The 25,070-nt window shown below is 37.4% G+C and overlaps 1 protein-coding gene across 6 annotated transcripts in view; it reads left to right on the forward strand.

Annotated features, from left to right (window-relative positions):
* The first annotated feature begins 2,227 nt into the window (after window positions 1-2,227).
* The window catches only part of CEP162 (centrosomal protein 162), a 44,596-nt gene continuing 21,753 nt past the window's right edge, over window positions 2,228-25,070 (forward strand). Inside the window, exons 1-14 of one of the 6 annotated variants that reach the window (XM_083856622.1) lie at window positions 2,228-2,524; window positions 3,049-3,234; window positions 4,066-4,166; window positions 8,813-8,951; window positions 14,818-14,967; window positions 17,568-17,720; window positions 17,980-18,166; window positions 19,096-19,145; window positions 20,380-20,495; window positions 21,448-21,478; window positions 21,884-22,006; window positions 22,737-22,928; window positions 23,096-23,177; window positions 24,009-24,276. In XM_083856622.1, coding sequence (XP_083712748.1) covers window positions 4,107-4,166; window positions 8,813-8,951; window positions 14,818-14,967; window positions 17,568-17,720; window positions 17,980-18,166; window positions 19,096-19,145; window positions 20,380-20,495; window positions 21,448-21,478; window positions 21,884-22,006; window positions 22,737-22,928; window positions 23,096-23,177; window positions 24,009-24,276 — 1,551 coding nt within the window. In that variant the 5' untranslated portion in view covers window positions 2,228-2,524; window positions 3,049-3,234; window positions 4,066-4,106. Of the gene's footprint in view, window positions 2,525-3,048; window positions 3,235-4,065; window positions 4,167-8,812; window positions 8,952-14,817; window positions 14,968-17,567; window positions 17,721-17,979; window positions 18,167-19,095; window positions 19,146-20,379; window positions 20,496-21,447; window positions 21,479-21,883; window positions 22,007-22,736; window positions 22,929-23,095; window positions 23,178-24,008; window positions 24,277-25,070 lie in introns of those variants that run through there. The other 5 variants (XM_083856624.1, XM_083856623.1, XM_083856625.1 and 2 more) reach the window with 5 other exon arrangements.

A 25,070-nucleotide genomic window follows, 5' to 3' on the forward strand; every position in this document is an offset into this window, starting at 1 on the left:
ACAGATGCCACAGATTTAAATGAGAAGCCAATGACTAGAGCACTAAAAATCTGGTTTTATAGAAGTCAACCAAGGCTTCCCACTCATGTCAGCAGAGCCTGAAATTTACCTTATAATTTGGGGCTCTGTCCAGCAGGATCTATTTTAGTTTTTGCATCCATCCTTCTGCTTTATTATCACTGCTGCCCAAATTCCCATGTTCCTGGCTGAAATTCATGGCTAGCCCCACTCTCCAATTTTTTAACTTCTGCTGTTAAGAGCTCTTGAGAAAACTGCTCGTTTTCCTTCTAATGCCAACAAATGGTTGGCATTAGAAGGAAATGAAAATCTTTTAAGTGGCTATTGTGTATATTATTTGAATGCACTGGATGACATTTCAACACCAGGCAATGCCTTCTCTCCACCACAGTCATCAAGAGTGGTTTAGGTTTTTTCTTTCCCATATGGGTACTGAGGTTTCTAACAGCATTGATCCCTCTACACATTTTTCTATACTTTGTACAAGGCTCTTTGAACATATTTCTGCAAAGAGAAAAGCTTCAATGTGCAATAGTTTTTTAACAGCTTGAAGGACTGAGCCCTTGATGTGATTATTTGATCGTATATGAAGTAACTCTCATGATCAATGAATGATGTCACAGCTATCACTTTGAAGTTAATAGTAAAATTTGCATTGGCTTAAATCTGAGCAGGATCAAGGCATGAAGCACGACTGGCATTCTTTTAATTAATTTCCATATTTCTTTTTAAATTCTCATGCCTCACTCCATGCTTTTTCACGTGACAAGAGAAAAGAGTAAATGTTGGAAATCGATGTTTTCACCATCTGTAGGCTATCGTGTGTAACAAATTGTTCTAGTATATTAGTTTATGTGGGCATTCTGTCCTTGATCAGCTCCCACATTTCCCACAGACAGCAGCAGAAGCTGCACATTAAGACAAAAAAAAAAAAAAAAAAAAAAAAAAAAAAAAAAAAAAAAAAAAAAAAAAAAAAAAACTTTGCAAATGGAAATATAATACCCCATCTGCAGACAATAGGCCTGATTGAAAGAAGTGCTGCAGCACCTTTAGCAAAGTAATTCCTATAGACTTGTGTGGAAAATACAGAGGCCATACTTCTTTGCTTCTTTGAATTTAAACTATAATTTATACTAGCATTAAAAAATCTGGGATACATAAAGGCCATATTGGATGTGCTGTCTTTATCTCTCAAGCTAACAGGAAATGAGAGGCAGTAATAAGACTTTAACTGGTTTCTCACTTGCAATGAATATCCAACAGTCGTGGAAGAAAACTTCCTTTCAAAATCTCTTCCTTCCAAGTCTGCTGAACAGAGAATCAAAATGCATGTGTGTGTGCGTGTGTCCGTGTGTGAACAATGTCCATTTGTATTCTTAAGTGAACTTGTTTTATTTTGCCATTTACTAAATGCTGGCATAAAAATTCCTGAAGCAACGTGACTCTCACAACAAACAGGACTGACAGAGCCTGGCTGGAGAGCACATGCAGGCACAGGCTGCGATTGTTCTGTGGTTATTTGAGAGGCAGTGGTCAGGGAAACAGGGGTCATTAATTTCCCTGCGTGCTTTAAACATTTCCAGAGATGTGCTAAAATGTATTAAAAGCACAACGGCCGACATCTAAGGCTGAAACATTAGGAAAACTTTAGAAAGGGATTTGTGTGAAAAAGCGAGAAGGGATGCTTTGAGTTTGACCCTCGCATTAGGGAATGCAACACGCTTTTAACTCTTTCCTTGTTGCTTTTCCTACAGATCGGTTGTGCGCCTTCTGAAGACGTGCTTGGGGTGGAGGCGAAAGGACACCTTCTCTGACCGTGTGACTGCGGATGATGGAGCTGCTGAGGGGCTCCGGTCCCGGCTCAGGGGCCGCCAGGCTGTTCCCGAAGCCCCGGCCATGGAAATCCCTCAGCGCCGGCGGGCCCTGCCCGCTCCGGGACCGCCCGCCAGGGGGCGCCGCTCCGCACGCGCGGCCCCCCGGCCACTGCCGCCCGTCAATGGCGGCCGCGCTCGTCCCCGTCCCCTCGGGACCCCCGTGTCCCGCGGCGGGGATGGCGCCCGCGCCCGGCCCGTCCCGTCCCGTCCCGTCCCGTCCCGTCCCGTCACGCCTGGCCGGGGGGGCCCGCTCCCCCCGTGACGTGTGTCCCGCGGCGGGGCGGGCAGAGCGGAGGGAAGCTGGTGCATTTGGCGGAATCACGTGGTGCGGTCCCTGCTGGCGGGCGGGCGGGACGGTGGCCGGGAGGGTTTCCCGGGCAACCGCGGCGCCGGCGAGCGGGGCGGCCGTGGGTGAGCGGGGCCCGGCGCGGTGCAGGTGCGCGCCCGGCGCCCGGGGCAGCGCTCGGCTCCGCGCCGCGTCCTCTTCCCTCCCCCGCTGCCCCGGGGCGCCCGTCGGGCCTGGGAGCCGAGCCCCGCCGCCCGCGCCCGAACCCCCGCGCCGCCGGGCCTGTGTGTGCTCCAGGGAAAGCCGGAGGAGGAGAGGATCAGGTCCCGGCTGGGATGAATAAAAGGTTAGGTGAAATGTGTTAGGCTGTTTAAGCTTTTCTCCATCCTCATATCTCCTCAAAACTTCCGCCTCATCGCGCTGTGTTGTAGCATGTATCCCAGCAAGTGCCGCCTTTGTTGTGTGCACAAAGTCATTTGTGAGCCGCCAGGTCAGGAGATATGGCTGGAAAGTGTATTTCCTGAGGTTAATGCTTGCCTGTGATCTTCTGTTACCGAAATTGTAAACGTATTTGTTGTCCTTTAAGTTACATTTTGTTAGTTTTTATAAAAGGCGTAATTATAAGTTAGGAAGAAAGCCGTCATTCTAATGTAGGAAGAAGTATGGGAAATGTCACAAGAATCACTTTGGTTTTTCTGGCAAGGCTAGAATTAAATATTCCCCACTTGCTAAAGTAGCTGGCACAGTTAGTAAATTGCTAAAGCATCCTGCGTTTAACATCAAGTCTTCTTTGATGTGAAAGTATAAAAGGATACTGGATTATTTGTGCCCTGAGAGGTAACATTCTTAATCTCCTTACCATGTTTTCAGAGATATTGTCCAAATGCTTACATAAGGATATCGTGCTCAATTCAACGCCTGGGCAGTCTTTTTTTTCTTTTTTTTTTTTTTTTTTTTTTAACTGCCAAAGCCAAAGTGTCGGGTGGTCTGTGGATGGATAAGGAGTGAAAGCAGGAAACAGTTGTCACAACTCGCCTGTCAAAATCAATTTACTAGGTAGGTAACAGTCCTGTGTACTGAGTGGGCTCCATACTGGGAGAAGTTTTATTTAATGGTAAAAGTACTTTTGCAAATGTTTAGCCCTTTTATGTTTACATCACACTTCTCAGCCTGGAAGATGCTAGTGCAGTTTAGCACTGCCATACATATGCAGTTTTGAAGGCAGCCATATGTGTTGAGCAGTGTGATACACAAAAGTTTTGCAGCCTTTTGGTTGTGGGGCATATTTTATACCTGAGAAGTTGTTGCAGGCTTAGGGGAAGGAGAGGGGGGCAAGTGGCTTTCTGTGTCAGGGCAGATCAAACCAAGTGCCATTCCCTAACCTTAAAAATATTTACATGTATTTATTGTTTACTAAATCCAAAGCACAGCAGAGATGATGAAACAAAACTAACAGTGCCAGATGTCCCCAGTGTTGGAGAAGAAACATACAAAGGAGTTAAAAGCCCTTAAAATGGAAATATTGCTGCAGTAGATTCTCGTTTGATTATTAACAAAATGTTTAATTGCGGGTTGCCAAGAGAGCTGTTTTTTGAAAAAAAAAATTAAAGATGCTGAAGTGAATAATATTTTATTTATCCCTCAAAGTTTAAATGCTGAAGCTGGTGTTTTGGAAATTAGTATTTTGCTTATAAGGAATTTGGGTAATCTAGGTACATTTGCATTGATTGTCTCATTCAGTAAATAGTTTCTTAAGGGATTGGAGAATGGTGTTTGTAATTTCTCAAGTTTTGGATTGGAGTTTTTTTGCTTATAGCTCTATTCAAGCCAATCACTAGAGTACATCAATTTCAGAATGCATTTAACTAACTTTAATTTAAACTTTAGTTTTTAGACTCAGTAAGGAAGGTAAAATCCAGCTGCAAATTATGGCTCATCGATTTTCAAAGGAAGAATTGGATGAGCAGTTTGAAGAGTTTCTGAAAGAGGTATGTTTGAGAGCAAAGTCACATCCCTATTCTCTATTAAAAAATGGGGAAAATTGAGTATAGAAGAATATGAAATGTAAGATTCAGCTGTGCTTTTATCACATAATTAACATAGCTGTCTTATGTATGGGTCTTTGCAAGTTCTTAATTACTAAGCTAAATTAATACTATTTTCCTGTATTGAAATCAAGAGAACAGTTTTGTAATTAAATAAATATTTTGTCGTTGCCCGATTGTATCTTCAGAAAGAGCCCTTGGTTCTTGATTTTCGTTTCAATTTTATTGTTGGTGCTACTTAGTACCAGAAGCTTCAAATTGATGTATAATTGAAAATGATATAAAAATTCTGCCTGTATGTAACCACAAGCTACATTTTAAAAATTTCTTTATATTTCTGTGCAATGCCTGCTCTCCCTGAATTGTTTTTTAAAAATCTTGTATAAAAAGAAACACACTGTAGTGATTAGAATTAGATTCCTTTAATTCCTCATGGTGCTTCACGGTTTTGAGTAGTGGCAAAATCATGCAACTCTGTGGGTTCTGACTTAAGCTAAGAATTATCAGACATGATCTAAATGCCCTGACTAGGTATGGGGTTTTTTTTTCAATGCAAATAGACCTGTAATTTCAGAACTTCCCTCTGGTCTGTCAGACACACAGTGTGGTAACCCTAAAACATAAATACTGCTACATAAGGCCTTTGCTAGATTTTAATCCTGTATATAAGCATAACTAGTAATGGCAGAGAACATTTCTGGAGTCTCTGTTATATGTAATGTGGGCTTGAAATTTTTTTAAAGTAGAGTTACAATTTAATGTGTTACAATTTAATGACTTGTGAAAAGTAATTCAATTTAATGATGTAACTAAGTTACATCTTGAACTCACTGAAATTATTAATGTTAGTAAAACTGGAAAACTAGTCTTTACATTTCCTTCAAAATTCTTTACTTACTGTTGTTACAAAGGGAGTTGCTCTGGGGAAGAGAAAGGGGTTTTATTCTTTTATTTCTTATGCACAGCTGTCAAAACTCTGCATGTGACTGCTTCTAGTATTTTATTCCTCATTTGACATGCACTTCTTCTTCTCAACTATTGCCCACATTGAGAATGCTCATTTAAAAAATAAAATCCAAATAACTATTGAATTATTCTAAGTGGCATTCAGAATGTCCCAGAGAATGTAACTTTAACAATTCATGTCTTAATTTTTTTATGATTTCAATCCAAAACTGTTTTCAAACTGCTAATCTAGTTATTAAAAAGGTTCATTGTGTTTTTTGCCAGTTAGATACAGACCCAAATAACAATGGCATTATCTACTCTTTGTTATTTTTACACATGCATCTTCTGCTATGTTCTTTTCCTTGCTTTTGTTTTTTATAAAAAGTGTTTGGTCTTTTTAATATTAGAAAGATGAGAAACTGGTGTGCTCCATTTCTTGAAATCTCTCTGTAGGTGATGTTCATGTTGAGAGTGTCACAGTGGGTGGGGAATAGTAAAATCTGTTTCTCAGTAGTTTGGGGAAGACTTAATATTGTTTAAGCAAGTCTTTCAAAGAGGAAATGGAGTAGGATTTTTCCCTTTTAAATAACTCTTAATAAATCTGTGTTTGAGGTGAGGCTGTGTATGTATGTTTGTGGTTAAAACGTATGAAGTTAAAAGAAAGACTGTATATACAGCTGGATGATGCAGGTCTAATATGAGGATTAAACTAAGTCTTTTGGCATATACACTGAACTTTAAAAGCCATCAGTGGATTTTCTAGACTATTGTCATTATACAGAAGGAAGCACAAATGTGTGATAACAATGACAGCATTTAGGATAAATCCTTTAATGATTTCCTCTGCCTGGTGATGCTTCTTCCTAACCACTTGCTAAGACAGCCTGTTGTCATCTATAATTCTTCCCATAATCCTTCTTCCTCCACTGTCTATGTTCCTGTGGTCCATCCACTCCTCACCATCAGTATCTTGTTTAGGTGTGCTTCACCTGTTGTCAATTGGATTTCCCTTAAGCATCATCTGTCATCCTGGTTTAGCTCCAGGTTTTCAGTGTGCGCTCTGTTGGCTGTGGTGCTCTCTTGGGACGTGCAACGTGAGAAAGTCTTTCTAATACACAGTGCTTCAATTAAATTAATTAATTTCCTCTTTTTGATGACCCAAAGCAATGTTGTGAAAAAGCCATTGTCTGCTTCTACTATTTTCAGTTGACCTTTGTTCTACTTGATATTCATGGATACTTGAGAATGAAGACTTTCAAAAGGAAAGTTACACCATCTTTACTAGAATATCTGTAGAATAGTATCTGGAAGAGAAACATCACATATTAAGCCATGTTTGAGAAACATTTTAAGTTTTTATTAAAATATCAAATAGATTAAAATATTATTGTGTAATAAAAGCATATTTTGAAGTAGACTTATTTAATTGAAGAATACTAGTTTCATGAATTAATTAGGACAACTGGTCGTGAAAGTCTGAGTGTTTTAGATCAAATTCTGTATTACCTATCTTTTTTAAGTTCTTTCACATGCAAAGGAGGTGGTAAGTTGATGAAGTGCCATGTAGTTGTTCTAGTTCTTAGAACTGTCTCTTCTGGCTTTTATTTATGTTGAGATTAAACAACTGACACTTTTTGTGTGTCTGTGTTCCTGAAAGGCTGAGAGGCTGTCTTATAGAGGAGGGAAAGAAAGAAAGAAAGAAATTGGAGCTGCTTCCTGATGCTGAGAAGTCATTATGAGTCCAAAAAGCTGATTGATGGTTGATTTATTGATTGACTTTTTTTTCAAAGGCAGGAAAAAATCTGGAAGTTTTGCTGTTCAGACAACTGACATGTTGGGAAAAATCACAAGTATTTTTGTGTCAGCATTTCTTTCCCAGCTGCTGCAGCTTTGCTGTCTGCAGTTGACAAGATGGCTGGACCTGGAAAGTTTCCAGAACTTGAGCACAACCTGTGGGAGTTGCAGGTTCTTTAGTTACAGTCCACTAAGGAGTATGAGCATCACTGAAGTTCTGCTTGCAGAGCAGAGGATACTGTTGGTTGTAAAAGAAACAGCAAGTGATAACAGAGCTTGCATCAAGCACCTGTCAGTGCTTCCAGCTAGCAGGAGGCAGTCTGGGGACAATGGCATTAGTAGTTGTGACTAGTGTCAGGAAATTGTTATTTATGGTGTATTTCTTAGAAATCTAAAGCTGTTTTGTTCTGTGTCACAGAGCCGAATTAGAGAAATTGCAATACATCCTGTTGTCTAACAGCTTCATAATTTATTAAAATTATGTTTTATTAAAGTTCAAGGCTCAGGGCACTTCTTTCTTCCTGAGATGTAAGGCAGGCATTTAGTTTTCTCTAGTGAAACTGAAAGCTCTAAAGATGATCTTGATCAGAGATACTAATATTTTATTACAATTATTTTTTTCTTAAATTATAGTTTTATATAGTTGGCATTTGATTTTTGAATATTCTTGTTAAGCCTAGAGAAGTTGAAGTTTGAGTCATATAGTAAAGGTAGGCTTTTATGGCAGTATTTTTAATGTAATAGGAGGCAGTGGTTTGCAGAGGTTTGTTTTAATAAAACATACCCTTGTGTTTTACATGTTATGCATCCACGATCCTGTTACCTCTAATATTGGGTTTATATTATCAGGTTTTCTTATTTGTGACTATTACAAAAGTGAAGCTTTTGAAAATTTCCCATGTGATGCATTTCATACATAAATTCTTTGTTTCTTACCATTTATAGCTTTTGCTAACTCTGTGCACCATGTTCTTTAAGACACTTTAGGACAATTTGTTTTAACAGTTATAGCTAAAAATTTAGATTAAAAGTATTCCATTCCCCTTAACCCCAGTTTGCTGCACAAAGAATATCTAGAACATAAAGTTGCAGTGCACTAGTCTAATGAATATTTCCTCATTTAGTGTGTGGATAGCTGATTGTGGCTCTGAGCCTGCTGTAGGCCACAGAGAGCTTTATTAAAGGAAGAGAGAAGAGGTTAGTTGTCTTTTCCTTCCTGTTACTTTTCAGTAACTTAAATTCATATGGCATCCATACTCATAGATTTTTTTCCATTGATTTAAGCCATTGGTCAAAATCAGCAGGGATGACTAACATATATGAAAGTTTAATACACAGTTGGGTAGCAATGGTTCTGGCATTTTTATTACATTCCATGAATACAAAGTATAAAATTAATTTCTGAAATCTGATTTGCTGGCAGCTGGAATGTTGCTAGTGCACATTTATTTTTAGAATATTAATAATAATGTTCATGTACAAAGCGAGGACGAGGCAAAATTGTTTCTGCTCTACTTCATTATCTTCAGGGATGTCGTTAGAGTTTTGGTTCTTATATGTCTTAACTAATTGAAAAAGAGCTGATGATGCTGTTCATTTGAACATACATTCTCTGAAGCAATCAACTTTTAATATATCCAAATTCTGGCAGCAGGATAATTAAAATATGCAGTATTATGCCACATGAATATAGTTATTGTTTCTTAATCATTTTTGTCATGCATATACAAAAAAGACAAACAGTGGGGAATAATGAAAGGCGTCTGGGCTCAGAAGTCCAGAATTGAGTGGCTGAAACAATGTGAAAATGTAAAAGCTCTCTTTAATCTTGTATGCAATTGATTCAGTCTCTTTCAGATGATTCACTTGGAAATTCAAAGAAAAAGTCCAGCATTCTTGAGAAATTGGGACAGCCCAGGAAAAAAGAAAGGAAGAAAAAGGATTCAGTGCCGTGGTGGTTGTCTGAGGAAGATTCAGATGATGGTGGTAAATTTATTTTTGCAATGTTTTGGCCACAGGGGGTCAGACTAGTTCTTTCTCATGCTGTGTGTTAGGGCTTTTCAGGTTTCAGATTAAGCTGATACCACTCAAGTGTTTTAGAATGTTACAGTGCAAGTTTATAAAGCATAAGGGTCAAATAGAATTGTATTTTTAATGGTTCATATTCAAGCTGTATGCAAGCTGTCTGCTGGGTTTTTTTCTATAGCTTTTGAGTTAATAAAACTTGTAAAAAATAAACACATTATAAATAGTGAAATAATTAGAAAGTACAAATTACAAACTCTGCAGAAATATTGGTGTCTGTGTTTTGTAGCCAACCTGTTCTTTATACTGACTTTTTATAGCTTTCTGTTTTCAAAACTGTAGTGGAAAAAGACCAATTTGTATAAATATATGCTAACTGCAACATTTGTAGTAGGTTGGAAAAGCACAGAAAAGCTTCTCAACACCCGCTGAATCCAAGATGTATGTCTTCAGTATTCTCAACATTTCCCTTGCCAGGAACTGTGGCTCAAGGCGAAATAGGCTGTGATGACATGATTGCTGGTTCAGTATTAACATGGTCACATAGTTCTGGAAGAGAATATATAATTGTTTGCAAGCTTTCCACCTCTGTTTTTTTTAATTTCTACATTATCTTCTTGTTAGATAGTAGAGCCTATGGGTAGTAGTAGTGAGTTTCCACAGGGTGATTGCCTCTTCTTCTTGTAATAACTGGTGGTTTCTTAATTTTCATGATTTGTACTAATTGCAAGTAGACCTTAACAGAAAGTTACAAAAATCTGTTTTTCTTCTGACAGAGTTAAAATACTGCTGGTAGTCTCAGATTTTAAGACGAGCTGTATCCTGTCAGTCTTGTCTTAGTGAGGAGTCAAATCCTAGTCAGCAGTTGTGCCATTTAGGCTTAATCCTAATAGTGGTAGCTGGACTTCTTGTCTGTCTATGGCCTTTTAAGATGTTGACATAAATTTCAGATGGATATGAGAAAGTTCTTATCAGGTGGTTGTGAGATATGGTGATTTCCTTACAGCTTTACAAATGATGTAAGGATAGAGTGATCTTGCTGGGCAATGTTAGAATTAAGAGGTTAGCATGACCTCATTTTTCTGCATACTATCAAAGAAATTCTTCTGGTGACTTTAGAAGTTTCCATGTTTCCATGTCTTGAGGCAACCCACGTTTGATACTTCTTATGGAAGAAAACACTGGAAACAGGTTCCTAAAGGGTAGGGTGATTACAAGTTTTAGAGAACAATGCTTGTGTGGATTAAGTAAAATTCAAAACAGAATCACAAGAAACAATGGGATTATACTGAGATGTTCCATCCAAACGATTTCCACCACTGTCATTTTTAAAATTAAGAATATCTTATCAGCTCTGCAGGTTAACTAGAGGTAAAGTTGTTAGAACTGAAACAAACTTGATCTGCAGTTTACTGATGTATGAAATATCCGGTAAAACTTTTTAAGGTCTCTCTTAAGAAAAGCTTCGTATTTAACAGAAAAACGTTCATAGGTGAGCCTACTCAGTTTTGCCAGTATGGAATCAATTTACATGCAAATGAAGCTGGCCTGTTCATATTGATACTGTTGATGAGGGGCAGTTTTTTTGGTGCCAGATCCATGCACAGAATTCTTCCCTGAGCACCATTTTTACCAGGTAGATTATTAGTTTTATTTCATTTACTGCTCTGTCACCACTCTGCCTGGAATACCACGCTCATGGAGCATATGCAATAAGCCATACCCTCCTACTGCTTTAATATTGTCAAGCAGAGGGGCCTATAATTCCTACTAGGGGGCTTTCCTTTTTCCATCTTGGCAAGAAGGTGGTGGCACTCCATGGCATAAAGTGGATCTCCTGGTTGTGTCATCGGTTATAGGAGGAACAGGTTATATTTGTCACACTGGACACTTGCAAATGGTAGCAGATGCAAAATGTGTGCTATGATGAATGCCTTTCTGCAAGGTAGGGTCTAGTTGTAGGGCAATTAACCTAGAGTCAAAAGAGAGCCATTTGCAGAGACTACCTTGGCCACCTTTGGGATAAATTGAGTTTTCCTCTGCAGTTTTATGTGGCTATAATTTTAGTTCATGCAGATGTATTTGTGGTGTTTTAAAATGACAGGTCGAGTGACTGTAAGGAATTCACTATGGATAGGCTTCCAGAACTGCGCATGTTTTCCTCTGTGTATCTCTCTGTTTGTCTTGTGTGCTTCCAAGTACTTCGTGAAATACCATTTTGCCATGTCTAATACACTCAGTGTGTACAGTGTGTTGCTCAGACCTCTTAAAAGTGGACAATGGCGCAGCAGCATTTCAATGTAAGTTACTGCACTGGAGGACAGAGAAGGTGATGATTTAGCCTTGTATTTCTTTGTAAGGTTATATGTAAACATCCCCTAAATAGCAAAATAATCTCCTATGGGAGAAAATAATACTGCTGTGATGCTAACAAACATGAAAATAAGCTGAATTTAATTTCTGGAAAGTGTAATATCAGCATGCTTCAAAATTTTGTGGAGATCCTTGTGTGTCCTTCTAGGCTTGAACCTTCGTGTTGGTTGCAGATGGGACATAATCAATAGACTGTCAGCTAATAGAATTAGTATTTTTTAAGTTGTTTTATCATCATAAATCAAACTTATATAAATGGATAAATCTTAACTTCACCCACAGTGTGGCACTGCATTCACTACAAATTCATGCTCTGTATGTATAAGTTGATGTCTTTGGGTGTGACTGTATAATGTTATCTGATTAAAGCCTGGATAATTAGCTTCTCTAATACACCAAGCTGATATGTTGCTTGCTGTTCAAGGTTCTGATTTTGAGTTACTTCATTGTTTATATCATGCTTTCTTGAAAGACAAAGAGAAGAAGATGAAATATGCGCTCTACGCTTATTTGTTGTCTATTTTTTTTTTCCCAAAGCGTCTTGTTGCAGAAGTGCCAAGAAATAGTTAGAGAGTTAAACTAATAGCCTGTTTCACTGAGAAGTATAAAGTACATTTTAAAATAATTTCACTAGTTATTCTAGACACGTTTAAATTATTTGTTCTTCAGCTTTAAACAAATGTGCAAATTATGATTCAAGACACTGTCTCCCATACCGGACAGGTTAGAGACCTAGGTAATATCCTTTCTACTTGTTTTTGTCATTTAAATGGTAAAAAGAAATTGGATGCTAAGAATTCCTGTCATGTCTTGCTTGCATGTCTTTTCCTGCTGTTTGTCTTTTCAAGATTTTAAAATAAAATTTGTTAAAGTGCGAAAAGAGAAGAAACTGACAGAAAGCCATGCTGAAGTAGTGGAAAATACTCAACAAAAGAGTCCCCATTCAGATTCCCAGTCTGGTATTTGATTAAATATGTTTTAATATATTTATCCAGTATCAACCTTGTAATACTAGTGTGTTTCCTATAGAAAATCCTTAGCAAACTGTCCATTTGACCAAGCTGCCACATACTTCTATAATTTTTCAGAAGAAACTAATAATTATGTGAACTTTTGCTGAATTGTTGTAGCATCACGTATCACTACATATAGTGATGTAGTAGGACAGACAATATTGAACGTCGGTCTGGGGAAAGGAGGAAATAACTTCGAAAATCTGAACAAAAAGCTCTCACCTGTACTAAGCAGATGTTTAGTAAATAGAAAGTCTCATACACTTTCCTGCATTCCATACTCGAGAGAGATTAATATCCATTGTTTTACTTGTTTAATTTCAAAGACAGCAGTCACATAAGCATTTTACTTATTTTCTATTGATGTGGTTCTTTCCCCTTTGTTGACAACTATGCTGCTTTGTGCATGCTGCCCCTGGAACAGAAACAGCAGTTGGTATAAATGAAAAACTTAAATTGTTTCGTCTGCAGGATTGTTTTAGTCAGTGTAACTTTAAATTCAACATTCTGTGTGAGTCATTTTATGGTATCTGAAAAGAAACTCCAGCAAATAGGTAGGAATTATAAGCATTGATCCATTAAATACTTCTATATAAAAGACAATAGCAATTAATTTGTCCTAATTTAAGTGTGGCATTGGTCTTAAATTCAAGCAGATCAGTAATGTTTTGGAGAGCCATGACAATGAAATATTTGGCACTTGGTCTTTGGATCATGTTGGTGATCTAGTTTGTAGATTATAGAACATCTCCCTGCGTTAGTTCTCTTGAGTGTATATGCAGCTCTCAAAATGTATTTATATGTTTTCATGAGCCTCATTTGCATAGAATGGCTGGAAAGCATCTCAGTCTGGGAGATAAATACTTAAAATTAATTTATTTCTCAAATTAGGATTAATGTTTGAAATATGAGCAATAGGAGGACCTCTGTAGTTATTTCAAATTACTGTTTTAAAAGGTATCAGGTGTTTGCATTATTTACAATAGATGGTGCAGTGTTAACACTTCTAGTTTCCCAGTAAATGTGGGAGAATATAGGTCTAGAGAAGTAGTGCCTTGCTAGTGAGCTTACACATCAGTTGAGGGAATAAAGGACCTATGTATTGTATCAGAATGGATTTTTATCAGAATGTATTTGTATCAGAATGGATCCAATGGATCTTGGATGTTTGAGCTGTGTTAAGTTCTGGTCACATATCCCTATACTCCTGTTCTAAACAGCAGAAGTATTTGGCTTGATGTCATAGACTACTCTCTCTTCTGTCAAGGTAAACTCAAAAGACCCATAATTAAGAGTTTTATCTGAACTATTCAATTTTGAAGCCTCTTCCAGTGTAACAATTTCAACATGGCAAAATCTAACACAGACCATCTGGCTAGCCTAAGGTATATAAAGGCTGTAGTGTAGCTGTCATGTAGGAGTCCAGAAGAGGCCACGAAGATGGTTAGGGAGGTGGAGGACCCCTTGTATGAGTAAAGGCTGAGAGAACTGGGTTTGCTAAGCCTAGAAAAGAGAAGATTTCAGGGTGACCTAACTGTGCCCTTGCAGTACATGAAGGGAGCCTGCAAGAAAGATGGAGAGAAACTTTTGACAAGAATGTGTAGTGATAGGACAAGGGGGAATGATATCACACTGAAAGAGGCTAGGTTTAGATTAGGTATTAGGAGGAAGTTCCTTGCTGTGAGTGTGATGAGGCACTGAACAGGTTGCTCAGGGAACCTGTGGATACCTCATCCCTGGAAGTGTTCAAGGCCAGATTGGATGGGGCTCTGAGAAATCTGGTCTAGTGAAAGGTGTCCCTGCTCATGGAAGGGGCATTGGTACTGGCTGATCTTTAAGGTCCCTTCCAACCTGAACCATTCTAAGGTTCTTTGATCATGAGAGCAGTTCTCAGCATGGGTGCTATTATCTAAAACTAAATTCTGCTAATGTGAATTGAAGGCATTTGTTGTATTTGCTGCTGAGCAAGTCCCCACAAGGGTTTGAGCAAACAAATGCAGTTCTTACACCTGACAGTGATAAAGACAGTAGTAATTTATACTTATGTACCTATGTTTTCCCACTTTCCTTTGAACCAGTCTAGATGCTTTCTTTCAAACCCCATAGTAAAAACCTTTTACAGTTGAATTAGTTTTACTACTTTTCTTTGGTTTTGGGTCATTTATTGAGCTCCTAGAACAGTGTAATTGAATACAATGTATACATGGATCAAGAATCTTTTTAAAAATAAAGGGTGGAGAAGAGTAGTTTTATTTCCAGAAGTTATAAGTATTAACTTTAGTTTTTAATTATAGGTAGAAAATTAGAGGTATTTCAATGTACAAGAAACTAAACTGTATTACTTTTTCAAAAGTAAAGTCACTTTGACGTCTCACATCTCATTCTTCTCTTTATTCCCTGTCCACTATGCGTTAAAATTTATAATGTTTGTGTACACTTAGAAGTAGTTCCCTCTAAATCTTCCAGTGCATCTTGCAGCAAGGCTTTGTCAAAATCCAAAATGTTGGAAAAATTTCATAAGGACAAGAAAGTTTCATCCTTAAACAATGAAGAAGGAGCCCTCGCTTCTGACAGTCCAGACAATTCTGAGGGTAACAAATTTACTGTATTTTATATGGTATTACAAAGGTAAAATGACTCAATTCTGACAGACTTGCTCAGATTAGGAAAAAAGAAGATACTTCGTAAAGTAGATGTTTGTCATTATCAGTTTGAGTCTTTTGTATTTATGTTTCTAAATGTTTCTCTGCAAGTGTGGTAGTTAGAAATATTCTTCAAAGTGAAACTCAGGTTCTTAATTTCAAGTGGCTGTACTTTAAAAAAGAATACCATATATCATTAGCCTTACAAAATGTTGCATATAAACATACAGGTAGTGAAATCTTTGTCATTCAAGATAACTATTTAAGAACCTTTTAAGAGAAGTAACAAAAACAAGTGGCTCTTGCTAGCCTCACTGAAATCCGTGGGACTGTTCAAACAGCCAAAACCACAGTGAAGAGACTGTTAAATCCATGAGTTGATATTTTCTCCAAGTTGGATAGGTTTCTCAGAGTTCAGATTGTGTAGGGCAAGAGAAAACAAATACTCTTCCCTTCACTAGCAATGGGGGGTGTGTCTGGGTGTTGAGAATGGCTAAATTGCAAAGTTTAATGGCTGCAGAAGCAGTATATGATTTTCAGATTATTATGGAAAGTGCTTATTTAAAAAACCTCTGATTTGACTCAAACCCTGACTAGTAAAGCATTTAAAAATTATTAGATAGCTTTCATAAACCCCATGAAGCCTTCAAGATCAATGTACATCTGCTGAGCAATTTCCCTGGAAATGTTTTCTTTAAACTTTTGTTCTGTTCTAATTAGTTTTAACTGTTGTATAATCCCTTCTCCTTTCTTGCAAATCTCTACATAAGAGGTCAGTTGCAGTTGGCATTTGTTTCTGCTAATAAATTCTCATTCAAAAATAGGGTGTTGGAGGTCGGGTGAGATTATGGCTATTCTAAAGCTGTGCAAAAAACTTGTGACTCAGCTGCAAACAGACTCCTGTTTGCTGTCTTGATAACTACAATAGGGTGCCATCTGCCATCTGAGTAAATTACTTTAAATTACTGCATTTGACTACCTGAGAAATGGGCTATTTGTAGTTTTTTTACTTCTGTTCAGCACTTTGAGCTTCTCAATTTCTACTTTTCAGTGTAGCAATATGTATTTATTTAGGCATTAACTGTTCTGTTCATGTGAAGCTTGACCTTTAGACAATGTCTCTGACATTTATTTGTTGCATGCAAGGCAAGTCAGTCAGAGCTCTATATTGAGGACAGAGCTGAGGTTACATACAGGAATGTGGATTTCCAAGATGTGGAATCTTAGGCTCTTAGCCTCCCAATAAGACATCCAAGGGGACTTTGTCATTAAAATCAAGAAAATAAACCTATATTTCACTTTTTAAAAAGGAGGCTCCTACAATGAGATGAACATGCTGAGGACTGCCTAGTAGGGAGAGAAAAGGTGTTGAGACTCCTACTTTCCCACCTTCCCTCACCCTAAGTACATTTTCAGTACCAAAGGGAAAGGATTCTCCATTGTTGTGATCTAGGCAAGTATGGCATTTTTAAATGGGCCTTGTATGGGCCTGTGTAGAGAACAGAGGAAGATCCCGGAGCTGAGGCACTTGGTCAGCACATGGATGTATGGATCAGGACAATGTATGGATCTCATCCAGTCTCCTACAGCAGGAAATGAGCTGTTGTCAGTGTCTTCACCCCTTCTGGTGTGCTCAGTACAAGGGCACAGCTACAGTCTTGACATCATGTGACCAGGCAGAGCAAAAAATTCTGAGTGTTACCAACTGACGATTCATGTTGGAAAAGACAGACTTAGTTTCTGTTCCCTTCTGTGAGAACTATTAAATAATTTCATGTGTCATTTCATAAAGTGCATAAGCAGCTTTTCTCCTATCCCTTCTCCAACAAGAACTTACTCAGAATTTAAGTATAAATGTGTGTGTTTTGCAGGCAGGCAGAAGGGAGTTTTTGAACTAGGAATGTCCTGCAATATCTGGCTTTTAGTCTTCCATGAGGAAGTAGATACTTTAGCATTCTACCTGAGAGCCAGCATAAAGTTAAGGTGATGTTGAGCCCTCACAAAAGTGAAATTACAATTAGGAGAGCAGCTACAAGTTGTAATTGCATAAATGGGAGAACTGGGTGTTCATCAATGAATTTTAAGAGACTTTGATTACTATTTTTTTCCTTATAGCCTTTAAGCATCAAAAGAAATGTAGCTGCTAAGCCAATGGCTTAGCAAGTTTAAAAAATCTGTGGTGATCTGAGGTAGTAGATCAAATAAAATTAACTGTGTTTTAAGAAAGAAATGTCAATTTCTGTATAGGATCTGTGTGTGAGATTGTCTTTCATTAGTAATGTGATGGTAACTCAATTTTTACATTTGACTTGTGCTGAACTTTAGGTAGGCATGCAAAGGATAGGAAGATAATGTTTATAATAGCTTAATTAATTAAACAAGATTTACATATAGAATCAGCGGAAATTAGGTGAATGTGACTCATGAGACTGTATATCTTTGCAGTTGCAATGTGAGATTAAAACTGGTGGATCTGGAAAGAGACTAGAAGGCCAATGTATCAAATAGCTTTCAGATGGTAGTCAAGAATATTACAATGTTTTTCTTAGGAATGCTTGAACGCAATGGAACCTTTGTCAAGATACCGAACACTTCACAGCCTGTGGGAGAAAGTCATGAAAATATGGATTTGGAAAAGATGCAGCTTCAGAAAAGTAATGGAGATGCTGTCTCTTTGAGTAGAGACAGCCTGGAGACAAATGGTGAGAACTGAGAGCCCAACTATTTCATCAAGTTAATTAGATCTAAATAAGTTACTATTAAAAGCAGTTTGCCTTAATTCATTTCAAGATTGAATTCTTCACTTCTGTCAGCTGTGTTGTGAAGTCTCTTGGTGTTAGTTTGTGATGATTTGATACCATTAATATTTTATGAGTCTGTCTGTGATTGTTGTTAACTATTATGGCTGTTCTGTGTGGACATACAGCACAAACACAGTTTATTCTCTTTTTTGAAATTTAGATTCAGTTTTAGCTTCTGGGCCTAATCGAAGTATCACAGGAGTTGGATTGGATACCTTGGAAGAACAAGAAGAAAAGGAGATCTTCTTTGCCAAGCTTGAACAAGAAGCTTCCTCTACTATTGATTATTCAAGATTAAATAAAGAGCTGGATTCCAATGATTCTGTCATACTAGCACCATCTGTACGGTAATTTAGAGGGAAGAAAAGTTGTGGACTGTGTTAGTGGGCACATGTGGCTTGGGTATGGCCACTGAGATTTTGGATGTTACCCTGTATATGATTTTGTTTGTTTATTGTGGTTTGGTTTTTTTTCTTCAAGACAGAAACAGAAATGAGCTTAATAAATGAAAGTGAGAGCATGACTTAGTGATGAGTGAATGTAGCTCCACATAACTTGTGCATAACTCAGTAGTAACAAATCAGCTTCTTAATTGTAAGGAATAACTAAATGAAGAGGTAACGACTGATAATAATAAGAAGATGGATCAGGAATTATTCTGTGTTCCTTTAGACATGATATTACAAATGAATCTAGAGGAAAAATACTTACTCTTCATAGACTAGGGCAGCCCATTTATAATCAGTTACGTAAAAATGAGTTAAAACGTGTGGGAGAAATGGATGAAGGGGAAGTTCAGGCTGCTGTTGCTGAAAATGCTGAGTTCAGAGGCAATTTCTGATATAAAAACAGTTGGAGGGGCAGAATTCTGGAGAGCTTTAGATAGGAATAAAACTTCCATTTTATGGGAAAAGGGGAAAGAAAGGTGAGTTGGGTGGTTATTTAATTTATTTTGTTAATCCAGAATGACAGTGTCAGAACAGGAGGCAAACCTTGTTGATAAAAATATTTTTGAGGAGTTAATGTAGATCTTGAAGGGAATGCAGAAGGGGAATGGTTTTAAGAATTCGATTGAGAATTTTAGCTGGGAAATACTTTATGTTAATAATTGCTGACACTTTACCACTTTTCTTATATTGATTTGATTTGTTGAGCAAATTACAATTTTTTCTTTTATTACTAATTGTAAAAAGTATCAGAGTGTAGAGTTCCAAGAAAAAGGATATATTTATTTGCTGTCCAAAAAGAGAGTAGATTTTTTTTTATTATTTCTCAGAAATGAAAATGCTGAAAAAGAAGAAGAACCTGCACATGAAGAGAAATCTGGTAATACAATCTTTTATTTTACCTGTAGTTCTACATCAGCCTTTTAGGCTGTCGTTGCATTATGGCCGTGTATCTGTTATTCATACAGAGGAGTTAAGGGGTTTGCTCTTGCTTCAGTGCTTTTTCTTTTCTTAAGTAGATTTTTAATCTACTGTTTACCAAAAGATAAAAAAAAAAAAAAGAAAAGGGAAAGAAAAGGTACTAAAAACCCTCTGTCAGACATAAATGAAAAAAAACCCTGATGTTGAAATTTGATTTGATGTTTGATTTACTCCAGTGTCTTAGCTGTCATCTGTATTTTTGTGCCATCTTCTCATGCCTGTGTTTAATCTTTGTAATCTGCAGTATTACCCTTATCTGATTCCCCCCCCACCAAATTTCCATGCTACATTTTTTGCTTATTTGTCTTCCACCTGTCATGGCTCTTTATTTCATGCTTCATTGCTGGCATATGATAGAGTGTATTCATGTAATTTAATGGATTGTATTTTCAAATTTATATATTTAGCTGAACTTTTGAGAGGTTCTGTTGTCAGGCTTGAATTTTCCAAGCATAAGGAGAATGTATTTGAAAACCGTGAACACATAAAGAACACATTATGAACCAGTGTTTTGCAAGGGTTCTAGGTTTAAGTGTTACAGATAGTGCAGACAATGGAGCCTGTAACCACAGGAAGTGAGGGGGAGAGATGCAGCAAAAGAGAGCTGAAACTTGTGAAAGGATCTAGGAGACTGAAGGAAAAGCCTTTGGCTTGCTTATGAAGTTAATTCTCTGACACACTTGGTTTTAAATAGTGCTTACTCTTGAAAGTGGCTTTTGGCCCACCAAAGCAGGTCATAAAAAGCCAAATTACAGATTCTGAGCCTCAGAACTTTTGGAGTTGTCAAAGTGAGTATATGGAGTACTTTATCTACAGGGTTGAAATTGCATCGTTTCACCCCTAAGTGAGAGAGAGTAATTGAATAAAAGGGGTCAGTTCAAGTACACCTTGAGGAAACAAAGCATATCTGATCACAGGGCAAGCTTCCTTTGAATTTAGAGATATTATGTGTGATTTTCACTGTAGTTTTAGTACCAAACTCAGTTTTGGAAATGTTATGTTGCCTCTAAAAGGAGTATCATTAGCAGTAGCTGTTCTTAGAAGAGGCATTGAGGAACAGGAAATAGCTGTCTCTTACTGCTTCATCTTCCTTGAGTTATTCATTCTATTTGATGTTTATTTTGCTCTTTTAGGTAGCTACAGTGAGGATTTTGAAGAAGAAACAGATACTAATCCTGCCCTTAAAACTGAGGGAGATCAGGTGAATCAAAATGTTGTGTCAGAAGTTGATTTAAGTCCTCAAGAACAGGTATTGTAAGAACAGCTTGCTAAATGTTTCTATTGCAGGGATTTTAAAAGCTCTACAATGTGTAACTAAATACAGTAAACCTTTATATGATACGTACTGTCTGAAAGAATATAGCGGCCCTATATCTTTCTGTTAAGGATGTACACTTTATTGTGATAGATCATAGAAAGGGTTAAGATCTTCACAGGGTTTCCTGCTTACACTTCCTTTGAATTAAGAAATGAGGTTGGAAGTGCACAAATAATGAGCTTGGGTGGAGACTCAGCCTTGGACTGAGTAGTGATTAATCTCTCAGAGCTATTGAGGTGATGTCTACACTATCAAGTAGCACAGACTGATGGAAGTAATTCTGTGCAGAGAAGCCCTTTTGGACAGAGGACCCAAAAATCTCCACTGTATGAGCTCTGAGGGCACTGCTGTCCACTGTCTTAGTCAGGTCTTGCGATGTGTAGCACGTGTGGTTGGAGCACGCATTCAGATTTGGGGTTTTTTTCAGAAGTAGCCTATAGAGCTTCATGTGTTCCTTTTCACTAGGTAAACTTAATTGCTTTTTAGTTCTTTTAAAATAAATTTATTAGTGTGGTATTTCTAATAAATGTCTGAAAAGTTAGAATGGAAGTGTAATAATGTGCTTACTCCTACTTAACTTTCTTTTCTCAAATTACTGCAAGAAAAAAAACAGGAAGGTGTTAAAATGCTCCTCTATGCAGAGAAGCATTTAATTTCTGTTCACTTGTGAGAAGGTTTATAGAATACAGGATGTTGAGAACCTTTTGGCATCCTAAGGAGGGTTTTAGAGAAGTGCCTGTTCTTGGAGAATGTATAACTGCTTAGTCCTAAAAACTCTTTTTAGGTATTGGACCAATTTCTAAAGTTTGTCCGTTTTTGGTTTTTTTTTTCCCTGATATTCAAAAAGTAATTGTTTGTGGTTGTTGTTTATTTTTTTCTTTAGGAAGAAGCAAACACTGGCATGCTGGCTAAAGGTAAAATACAAACTTTGATCAGTGGAAGAAGATTAAATGTAACTTTTTGAAACTTGCTTACTTGATTTTTACAATTTTGATTTTTTTTACCTTATTTTATATGTTGAATTGAAATAGTTAAATTGAAATAGTTAAATAATTCAATATGTTGAATTGAAATAGTTAAAAATAATCTACATGAACACTTCAAGGTGATCATCAACGTACTTTTGTATTCATTACACCTACTCAGAACTCAAACTTGTAATCAGAGTTCATTGGTTTTCCATTAATGGCAATAAAATAATCTACATAGTAGTTTTTGTGTGCTTAAGACATCAAGATAAGCTCTGGTATACTTTTAATTCCAGTGTGACAAAGTATAAATGAGAGGATTTTTGTTTTCTTTAATATTTATTTTCTTAGTTGTATTGCTTGATTCACAAGATTCTACTGTAGAACTTCAGAAGGCCATTGAAACATCAGATGTAGCTCCAGGTGAGCATGATCAGCTTGAAGAAGTCAGTGCAGTTGAAATGAATGAAGCAGGTAAGGGGTTTCTTAAAGAAAGAAAATAAACCCAAAAAAACCCCACCACACAAGAAACTCAAAAACTAAAATCTTACTTTATTAAAATAGGTGACTCCAATATCTTCACTTGTTCTTAGATTAACTGGAAGCTCTTGGCTTTTGCCAATAAATCTTAAAAGCAGGAGGAAATATTTCAGGAAAAGGTGATGTTTCTGATAAAAAGATTCCTTTTTACACTTGGTTCTTGCAAAGTAGCCTTTGATGCTGCAATTTCATATTTAAATACCATCTCCTTTGGTTATTTCTCAATCTAAAATTCTTCTTTGACAGCATTGAACTGAATTATTAAATATATTCTCTTAGCAAACTTCACAAAACAGTATTTATACATAAGGCCCCTATAAGGATGTAAGGCCACTTATATCCATATTATGGCTGTGATGGCACCTGTTAAAATAGTCATATAACATAAGCTGTTAATTTTAGTGCTGTTAAAATATTGAGGTGGGGGAGGATGGGGGAGAGGAATGCAAACTGTAAATGAGACAATTTAGTAGGCACTAATTAACTTGGTAACTGTCTCTTTTTATAGGAAAAATGAAAATTTTTTAAATTATTTTTTTAATGTAAGTGGTATCACTGTTTTCCCCACATAATAGACCAAGCTAGTAACTGAAATACAGGCTCCAGTGGGACATTTCCCAACACAGAAAATCCAATGTCTCTTACAAGCCTGCTTTTTTCTCAGGTACTCCCTATGGACAAACCACCAGTGAGATGGAAGCGCTAGAGCAGGCATACGATCACATTGGTCAGTCTTTGGGAGACACTGACGAGCAGAAATTGCACAATTCTGCACTGGCAGTCTCAGAAGGCTTAGGGCAAAGCATTTCACAAAATGATGACATCTCTGCAAAAAAAATGTCAACTGTTGATTCAGGTAAATAGCTCAAAGGAAGACATGTTTTGTAGAAGCTTGTGAAACGAGTGAGTCAGTGATATCTATAATACTCCATTTATGAAATATTTTTAAATTATGTCCTTGTAACAATTTTTTTTTTCTAAGTTGTTTTTTAATTTATTTTATATTTATTTCTCATTATCTAGATTTACCTACTGTGGAAGAATTGATGAAAACAATTAAAGGACATATGAGTAGTATCAGAAATTTTGATGTGGACCCTGAAAGGTATTTATTTCAAGATGCATTTTAAGAATTGCAGTAACTTAAAGCTGCTAACGATTTGTGAAAAATACCTAACCAAATAACTCATCTTTCTCTAATTAAATCCTGAAATTTCGTTACATCCTGCACTGGCATTATGGCATTTGCAGTGAGCCGTTAAATTAATTATACAGTGTTAATAGCTTTAGACCAGGGATTCCCATACTTACTTTGGGTAATAAGCAGCATTTGTCAAATCATTTGAAGGAGTGTTTGTCACTCTAACAGCTAGGATCTCTGCCTTCCCAGTCTTCTTCTCTTTCCCCTTCTCTATAGAAGAATTTCAGCCCACATCCTATCCTAGCTCTCCAAACTCCCTAATTTTAACTTCAGTTCCTCTTAAGATCAAACCCCACTGTTGCGATTCTTACCAGCCTGTGCTCCATACCTCCCCATTCTTTGCTGCAACTGCTCTGTCTAGAGCAGACAACACAGGCCTTGGAACTGTCAGAAATACAGGTAATGCTTAGCAGATGAGTTCAGGGATCTTATCATGTAGCTGCACTCAACAGAAATATTGCTCTTTTTTAATTTGTGTTAATTGCAGGCTTACAGGTGTTTATCTTGTAGCCAATTTTGCTACCTCCCCAAAAACAGAGGCTCTTTTTACACAGCATGGGAGCGAATCTGTATGACTAAATCTGCAAGATAGGTCTTAAAAGAGGCTTAGTAGCTCTTTGACATTCAGGCAGTCTTTACAGCTGATACCTAAGGAAAAAATAGCATGCTTTTTGCAGAGTGCTAGAAAAGCAAAGGGCAAAAGTCTTATTATGTATGTCTTCTTTTTCCTTGTAGTCCTGTGAAACTGGTAGGCAGCACAGAAAATGACCTCATTAGCCACTCACCCTTTGAGGACCCCCAGAATCATAGTACAGCTTGGGAGAAACACTTAGTTGAAAAGTTTAACAGAGAAGAAAGCATCTTTCTACAGACAAGCATGAATGATGATAACTTTCAGAGGATGACTGAGAAAGAAATTCAAACCAGTGAAGTACAGCCTGACATACTAAGAGAAAAAATAAGACAAGACTCTCTGCTTTCACAAGGAGGCAAAACTAAAAAAGTAAGTATTACCAACCAGATTTTTGTTATATGGAAGTAATTTTAAAGGTATGTATTTAGACTGCCTGTCACTTGATTATGCTCTGATGTTAAGAAATTGAGAGACTGTTGTCTTTCTCTTGAACTTCTCATGTTGCCATTGCTACTCTTGGAGGTCACCAAATCCAGAGGACACTGGGACCAGTGGAATTCTTCTTATCCCAGCCCAACATGTGCAAGGCTGCTGCAATGCCTTGTCTCCAGCTGGAGATAGTGATGTCTCTGAGCATGTGAACATTGGAGGGACGCATATAAATGCACAACAGGCTCAGAACAGGGAACAGAGAGAACAGCTAGAAAGTTCAATAAGAATATGGGAGAGACTGCAATGGTCAGTGTCCAGCTGAGTCAGACAAGCTTGCTGACCAGCCCACCTGATCTTGTCACCAGCTTTTTTAATCTGATTTTTTCCTTTATTTCCCAGACTTGTTTCTTTACCTGGTTTTTATTCTTTCCCTAAAGATACTGTAAATTTTGTACATTTTTACAATCAGCTCAGACATTCCAGAACAAGATTTATGTAATCCCAAATCTTCTCCCTGCATCCCCAAATTCTCTTCTCCTTGCATCCCCTAGATTCACACTCCTTTAGGCAATTATCTCTTGTGTGTGCAGGCATTGTAGGGACAGAGCTTTGGCTGATTTATCCTGGGGGATTGCCCACCAGGGCAAACAGGCTAAACCTTTTCATTGGTCTTGGGAGTTGTGTGCTTTGTTTTTGATGATCAATTTTAGCAGGGTTCCTCTGCCTGCCAC

The sequence above is a fragment of the Zosterops lateralis genome, assembly GCF_965231275.1.
Source record: "Zosterops lateralis genome assembly, chromosome: 3".
NCBI lineage: Eukaryota > Metazoa > Chordata > Aves > Passeriformes > Zosteropidae > Zosterops > Zosterops lateralis.